This window comes from Ascaphus truei, chromosome 13, assembly GCF_040206685.1.
Source record: "Ascaphus truei isolate aAscTru1 chromosome 13, aAscTru1.hap1, whole genome shotgun sequence".
NCBI lineage: Eukaryota > Metazoa > Chordata > Amphibia > Anura > Ascaphidae > Ascaphus > Ascaphus truei.
Genome location: NC_134495.1, coordinates 11078382 through 11086402, shown reverse-complemented (window position 1 = coordinate 11086402; position 8021 = coordinate 11078382). Strand labels below are relative to the sequence as shown.

The window sequence follows — 8021 nt, the reverse complement described above, 5'->3', positions numbered from 1 at the left end:
ATAATCACTTATTGTTTAATGCCTAGTGCTGTTATTTTGACTTTAATTCATTACCTTTACCAAGCACCACCTACACTGTGTGGCCAGGAGAGCAGAGAGATGACATCTTTGTGCAGTTTTGCAGAAGTTGCGAGTTCTGGACACTTACTGCTCACAAACTCTCTCAGTAAGTTTCCCCGTAAGGAACTGGTATCGCAAACTGGATAGTTTCCCTGGTTAGAGTCGGGGAGAGAGAGATGTACCGGCTGTCGGCCTTGAGAAAGATGAGGTAGTTTAGCACATGAGTTTTCCTTTTTGCTTAATCTGCTAAAATATATTGCAAAATATATAACCAAGTAACTACAAGATAAAGAAACGTAGGGCGCCTGATGAAGTCATATGGGCAGACATTGCAAAATGATGTATGCCCGCCCCTTTTTCTGGTATAAGTTATCTTACTTAGAGTTTATTGTTCAGTGCCTTTGTAGTAAGTCAGACAGCAATGTTTTGACTTGCATTAAACCCACTCTTAATAACGGTTGTTGCAATAAGTCTCTATTCAAATTGCTTACCAAGAAGGAATAAGTGTGGGACTGAGTTTTTCCATGACGTTGGGTAACTGGGCTCCTCTGTCTCATTGTGATGTCATCTGGCTAAGGCTGAGATGATTAAACAAATATCCTGGTTACGGGGGTAGGGTAGGTAGCTGAGAGATGAGGTAGAGACAATGTGAGAGGACTATGAAAATGACAGCGGTCTCTTATTTATTGATCTTCACTAGTTCTTTAAAGAAAAGAGTATGTGTGACGTAGGGGGAATGTCCCTCCCGGCACCGTAAGTAGCCACCGGCGTCCACGCCTCTCTGCTCGCGGAAAGGTGGGGGAGGGGCATGCGGCGGCAAGGCCATCCAAGTAGGTACTTTGGACTCTCCCAGCTGCCGTGCTCGGTCTCCCCCTGGTCCGCTCAGCCTGCGGAGAGGAGGTGGAATAACGCATGGCGGTGAAGGAAAGGAGCGGATCACCCAAGATGGCCCCTGGGATTTCCTCTTCACCCTGCCCCAGCCGATGTTCGCCCTGCTCTCCTGCCACCCTCCTACCCCACACCAGGAGCGGGAGGCAGGGGACGGCCATTGCGGCGCCCAGCACATGGAGGGAAATAATTCCACGTGGGGATGTCGGACCTCAGGGGGTACCGCTCCGTCTGGGGTTCTCCACAGGGAGACACCCCCTGCCTCCCCCAGGCCCACAATACATAGCCCCCCAACAATACCCACACAAAAATTAACCTTGTGGTTGGAAGGCCTCCGGTAGCACGCCGGTCCCGCACGCGGATGTTGGGCCCAGCGAGAGCGCTGAGCAGCAGCTGGGGAGAGCTGGGGCCCGGCACCAATCAGAGGCCCAGCAGCCGTGAGACTTCCAGCGCCGGCTAACCAGACCCCCTGCAGCCACCGGTCCAGGGACCGCTCCCCTGGCTCTCCAGACGTCGGCGTCCCTGCTCTCCTTACTGTACCAGTGTATGCAGGGCCGGTGCAAGGGTTTCATGCGTCATTTGCGCCCCCCCCCCCCAAAAAAATAAACAGTTGCGTTGCTGTCGGGGCTGTGACCGCACCAAAGCGCGACGCAAAATAATAATAATAGGGCGCCAAAATACCAGACCAAAAAAAAAAAATTTAAAAAAAAAAAGATAAAAAATAAGAGGAAGAAATTATTATTATTATTATTATTAATGAGGCTCAGTATATATTTATATTCCTGTATTAGGACAGCACAGAGGGTGACATACTGTGACAGTGCCCGCAGGGGACATGATGACCCCTCCAGTCCTCAGTTTAATGAGAAGGATGATGACCCCTCCAGTCCTCAGTTTAATGAGAAGGGGCTGAGGGAATCGCGTTATAAAGGGGGGCAGAGGCTGTTTTATAATGGCTCATCCAGCTAGACCTGCACCGCGGGGGGCGGAGCCAGCACCATCTGGTGGGCGTGGCTGTGTTTGTGTGCAAAACACCTGGAGGGATAATGGGCGGAGCCAGGGTTAGCATGTGGGGCGGGGCTAGCAGGGTAAGGGGCGGAGCCAGGGTTAGCATGTGGGGCGGGGCTAGCAGGGTGCGAGGAGGTGCCTGAAATAGGGTATGGGCGGGGTTATGGTAATGTAGGCGGGGTTATGTGTGTGTGGGCGGGCGGGGTTCTGGTAGAATGAGCAGGGTTATGGTAGTGCGGGCGGGATTATGGTAGTGTGGGCGGGGTTATGGTAGTGTGGGCGGGGTTATGGTTGTGTGGGCGGGGTTATATTGTGTGGGCGGGTCGTGGTAGTGTGGGCGGGGTTATGGTTACGTGGGCGGGGTTATGGTTACGTGGGCGGGGTCGTGGTAGTGTGGGCGGGGTCGTGGTTGTATGGGCGGGGTTATGGCAGTGTGGGCGGGGTCAGTGCGGTATAAAAGCCGCCCTCTCCCAGCGCTCCCGCATTCCTTCTCACCATGTCTGACCTCGCGCTCTTTCTGGACCTCCTGTCCCAGCCCTGCCGCTCCGTGTACATCTTCGCAAAGGTCAATCACATCCCGTTCCAGCACCGGGAGGTTCAGCTCTCCAAAGGTGAAAACGCCCCCCTCCCTCCTATAGTGAGACGGGTCTACCTCCCTCCCCTTATAGTGTGAGACCTAAGTGATGGAGCAAGGAGTCATCTCTTTCTCCCCCCCCCCCCCTCCCCATGTGGGGTAATGGGTGTTTAATGGTGTTCTTTAAGTTACAGTAACTCTCCCTCAGACTGACACATGGAGGGTAACTCCCGGGGGCGCTGGGGGGTGTTCTGTGCTGGGGGTGCTGTATGTGCTGCCTCCTGCTGCTGACCTGGTTAATGTCCTGTGAGTCTCTTTCCATCCCCAGACTTCAGTGGACCTTTAAAGATGGCCTCTCAGTCACAGCTAAGGCGTGTGGCCCCTTCAGGTCCCAATATATGGCTGCACCTCACCCCTTCGGGGCATGTTGCTAAACGATAGGACATGCTGTCACATACGGGGCCAATCTTCACCTGTCCCACTGTGGGATGTCTTCTGTGCTGAATGGGATCTAATAATAATATATACCCTGCATAATCCCCATAAACAGAATATTCCCTGAGCTGCTGGATTAACATTCACTCCCCAGAATAAATAACATTGCACCCCTTTTCCTCCTGTGCTGTCCCTTTAATTAGTCAAGGAAAGAACTGCAGTAGAAAGCATGAAAAGACTTTGGGGGCGGGGGGCCATTATGATGGTGACGGGGGGGGGGGCATTATGATGGTGACGGGGGGGGCATTATGACGGTGACACAAGACTTTATTCATTCAGGCTGTAGGAGGGGAGTCTGTAACATATTTAATCGGGACAGCTCCTTGGACTGGTAGGACCATTCCTCACCCCAATTCAAGGAATTGCCCAGCAGGTAATTCCAATCCGCCCGTGGCTACTTCCACCGGATGGGTGCCGCCGCCTTGGGCCCCATGGAGGCCTGGGCGGAGTGTTTGGGGATTGGGTCGCTCCATCTGATTTTCTAGCAATGTTTTAACCACACACGGCTTGTGACACACGACTTGTGAGTTGCATGCAGTGTCTGTGCTCTGTGGTGCTAACCCCTGCGTGTGTTTGTCTGTGCCAGAGATCTGTGCGTTATCCCTTTCCCCTGATCCCCTGAGCTCACATGTTGCAATCATGCAGTGTTCCAGGTGCAGTCCCAGGTAGTGGGTCAGTTGAATTTCTTGGGGACCTCCGAATGGGGAAGTGTTTTCTTTCCCCCTTATCACACCACTGCCCTTATCAGACACTATAAAGATTTGGGACTCTTGGCTGTACAAGCGCTTGCTGATCTCACAAGGGAGCAGCCATAGGAAATCAAACCCCTCCCAAGTCTCACTTTAACAAATACATTAAACATACTTGTAGGTGTCATATTTGGGTAAAGTATCACCCGGATAAGACCCCTTGACTGTGTCGCTGGAATTGGTTACTTTGGTCCTACCAGAGATTATCCCTTTAAAGGCACACTCCCACTTGTCCAGTCCAGGAGTCCATGGAACCATCTGGGAGGTTGGGGATGGGGGTCTTTGAGTTCCTGTATAACATCTCTATGGGGTCTTTTTCTCTGCAGGGGAACAGCTCAGCAAAGAGTTTGCAAAGGTGAATCCTCTACACAAGGTGCCGGCGCTGAAAGATGGTGATTTTACCCTGGCTGAGAGGTGAAGGAGGGAGTTATCCCCAAGGGAGGGCATTACTAAGTGTTCTAGGTCCATCTACTCCTGTTTCAGGGATGGGTTGAGGTTGACTGCGCATAATACATCTTTGGTTTCTCCCCCAGCATCGCGATTCTTCTTTATCTAGCACGTAAATATAACACCCCAGATCACTGGTACCCATCCGACCTACAGAAACGTGCCCGTGTGGATGAATACCTCTCCTGGCAACACACCAACACCCGGCCTCATTGCTCCAAGGTCTTCTGGGTCAAGGTGAGGACTTGATAAATCCATTGTAAGCACGTGGGACACGTGACTCCAGCCAGGGGGCCCTTCGGTAGACTGACCTGCACAAGATAATCATGTGATAATATTCAGGAGTCACAAGGTTAAATCTGATGATGCCGAGCTGTGTGGGTAACTGAGCAGGGGTGTCCCACAGGTGTGTAGGGTTACTTGAATAATAAAATGAGATGACATGGGGAGGAAGTGGGACAGTGAGAACAACCTTGGCCAGAGATGCTAAGGCAGCTGCCCATGTGTACTAATGCAGCACAGCACTGACTGTCTAAAGGAGGGGCCATGCCTTGCGTCACTATTTTCCAGCACCACAAATGGAATGTAAGCTCTTCAGACCATGGAGCCTGTAAATGCTGTATAGAGCACTGTGGTTGATTCTGTTGCCTCAGTCTGTGCTCACTCTGGTTTCCGTCTGCATTGCTGAGGGAGCTCACTCTAATCCCAAATGTGTAGCGCTGCTCCCCCAGGCCGATGAGCTGCCGGCTAACATCCCACAGCACGCATAGAACGTTCCACTGTGGAAGAAATACTCCCTCACTCACTACTTTTGTGCCCTAGGTTTTATTGGGTTTCAAATGTGGATCGCCCACTCTAAAGGCAGTTCAGTGTTGGTGTGTGGGGTTATATGTAATGCCCTGGTCTCTCCTCTTACAGTTCATGACCCCGGCTCTCCTGGGCCACGAAGCTGCCCCAGAAAAACTGCAGCCGATCCTGGCCGAGTTTAACAGCACTCTGACCCAGCTGGAGGAGAAGTTGCTGCAGGACAAACCCTTCCTGGCTGGGGACGAGATCTCTCTGGCAGACCTGGTGGCCATCGTGGAGCTTATGCAGGTGACCAGGCAGGAGGATAGACTTGTCTCTTTATAAAGGATCTGTACATGTCATGCCAAAGCCACTTCAGATGCAGCCACCTCCTGGGGTAGTCTCCATGCTGCAGATGTGGTGTAGGCCATACTGCTGCTGAATGAGCAGAATCTCCAATGTTAAGAGTAGAAATATGCAAGATATCTCTGTTTATGTAGTGTTAAATTACATAGACCACTCTTAAGGTACCTTACTGTTGAGAAATACATATCCATCTAATATTACATATTAGATTACACACTTTGTGAAGAGGAGCAAGGTATTGAAGGCAGCTGTGTAATATTCTGACCTGCTAATCAGGGAGACTAGATGTGTAGGAGGGTGCTGCACCTTTCTATAACCGTGCTCTGGGTTATCTGCTCTGTTCCATTGCAGCCGTTGGCATGTGGAGTGAAGTTCTATGAGAACAGACCGAAGCTGGAAGCCTGGAAGCAGCGGGTGGAGGAGGCGCTGGGTGTGGAGCTGTTTCTGGAGGCCCATGAAGGCATACTCACTGCCAAGGAGAGGCAGCATGAGCCCCTGTCCCCGGAGATAAAGGAGCGTATGGCAGCCAGACTGATTATGATGAAATGAGGGCTCCACCTTCAGTGGTATCAGGGGTTCCCCCTCCATCATCTCTATCCATGGAGACAGAAGAGCCTGTGATACATAGTATTAAAGGTCTAACATGCTATAGTGGGTTTTTTTTGTATGGCATGTAGACATATCCTGATGTTCCGGTCCTCAAGTGGACCGATTTCTGGCACCGACATGTTGGGATGTGTCTAAATGTTGCACTAAATAATCACTTATTGTTTAGCGCCTAGTGCTGTGCTCTCGACTGAACGAATAAGGAGAGCTGTGCTGGTATTTTGGCTTTCATGCATTACCTTTACCAAGCACCACCTACACTCGCCACTGAGTCATTCAACCTAGTGTGTCTTCCAGCAGGATGTCTGAGACCTGTTCTCTGGCACCACCTCCCTATGCCTGGCTCTAGGTGAAGCAGAGAGATGGAAGACATCTTTGCAGAAATTATGAGTTCTAGACACTTACTGCTCACAAACTCGCTTAGTGTCACAATCTGGATACGTTCACTGCAAATTTCAGGTTATGTACAGTAATTCTAGGCAGCAAGGTTTCCTAGGAAGCTCTGCCCTGCTGCCTATTCTCATTAGGGTTACTGTAGGTAGCATTCGTTAGTGCACGGTTTTGTTAACTATATAAACCAGTGATGTGCCGCTCTGTTCAAGGTTATGGACCTGCAGGGGATTGTCGCCCTCTTGCAAAAGGAGCTGTAATCACAGCAGGGGTTAGTTACATCACAGTTTAGCATTGTATGATCAGGGAAAGGAACCCCAGTGAATGGGAATGTCCTGTTAGGCTCACTATGTGTTTGGCTGTGTTATACAGTGATGGGAGACACCCCCTGCCCCCCATAAAATAAACAGTGGCGTAGCTGCAGGGGGTGCGACCGCACCACAGCGTGCCGCAAAATAAAAATAATAGGTAGCTTAAATACCGAACAAAAAAAAGAAAAATAATTTTAAAAGAAAGATTAATAATTATTATTAATACGCCCATAGGACCTTTGCGCCCTCGGTGACCGCCTAGGTTCGCCTAATGCAAGGGGGCGCAAGATTATTTTGGGGCGACACGGACTTCACCTACCTTTCCACGGGGTCATGTGACGTGCGCGTTGCCATGGTAACGTGCGGCAAATTACGTCCCATGACCGCGCGTCATTTGACGCTGGATATTGGGTAAGGGGGGGGGGTTGCGAGCATAGGGGCTGGCAGGCAGGAGGGGGCGCAGCACAGAAAGTTTGCGCGCCCCTGGCCTAATGGACGGGACGGCCCTGATTTCTGTGTATGTTATTATTGTTTTACAAACTCTGGGACCGAAATCTGTGAGATTTTGTTTCTGCAATAATTTTTTTTTTGTCCACTGAAGTCTGTGGGACATTTGGTGCTAAAAATCAGTGACACTGACAGAAAATCAGTTGGAGTTGGCAGGTCTGCGTTGTACTGCGCTGCACTGTATGTTGCTGCCTTATAAATATATAATAATACCTTTGTACAGGTATAAATGTTACTTCTCTAGAACAAACCTGGGCTCCTCCTGCCCAGCACAGAGGGTGACATACTGTGATAGTGCCTGCAGGGGACATGATGACCCCCATCCCTCAGTGTAATGAGGGTTATAAAGGGTGGCAGAGGTTGTTTTATAATTGCACACCCAGCTAGACCTGCACCGCGGGGGGCGGAGCCAGCACCATCTGGTGGGCGTTTGGGTACAAGATACCTAGGAGGGATAAGGGGCGGATCCAGGGTTAGCGTGAGGGGCGGGGCTAGCAGGGTGTGCAGAGGCACCTGCATTGGGGTATGGGCGGAGTTATGGTAGTATGGGCGGGGTTACGGCAGTATGGGCGGGGTTACGGCAGTATGGGCGGGGTTGTGGAGTGTGGGCGGGGTTATGGCAGTATGGGCGGGGTTATGGCAGTATGGGCGGGGTTATGGTAGTGTGGGCGGGGTTATGGCAGTGGGCTCGGTTATAGTAATGTGGGCGGGGTTATGGCAGTTTAGGCGGGGTTATGTTAGTGTGGTCGGGGTTATGTTAGTGTAGGCGGGGTTGTGGTAGTATGGGCGGGGTTATGTTAGTGTAGACGGGGTTCTGGTAGTATGGGCGGGGTT

At 51.1% G+C, this 8021-nt stretch overlaps 1 protein-coding gene across 1 annotated transcript; it reads left to right on the top strand.

Moving 5' to 3' along the window:
• The first annotated feature begins 2408 nt into the window (after nt 1–2408).
• LOC142464856 (glutathione S-transferase theta-1-like) lies at nt 2409–7034 on the top strand. Its single transcript, XM_075568482.1, has 5 exons — nt 2409–2567; nt 4101–4188; nt 4308–4458; nt 5140–5316; nt 5725–7034. The coding sequence occupies exons 1-5, from the start codon at nt 2453–2455 to the stop codon at nt 5920–5922; spliced, it is 729 nt and encodes a 242-aa protein (XP_075424597.1). The 5' UTR covers nt 2409–2452; the 3' UTR covers nt 5923–7034.
• The last annotated feature ends 987 nt before the right edge of the window (nt 7035–8021 follow it).

Coding starts and splice junctions, on each gene's coding strand:
- LOC142464856 (XM_075568482.1), top strand. CDS start 2,453: ATGTCTGACCTCGCGCTCTTTCTGGACCTCCTGTCCCAGCCCTGCCGC. Junction 4,189..4,307: donor GATTTTACCCTGGCTGAGAG/GTGAAGGAGGGA, acceptor TTTCTCCCCCAG/CATCGCGATTCTTCTTTATC. Junction 5,317..5,724: donor CCATCGTGGAGCTTATGCAG/GTGACCAGGCAG, acceptor GTTCCATTGCAG/CCGTTGGCATGTGGAGTGAA.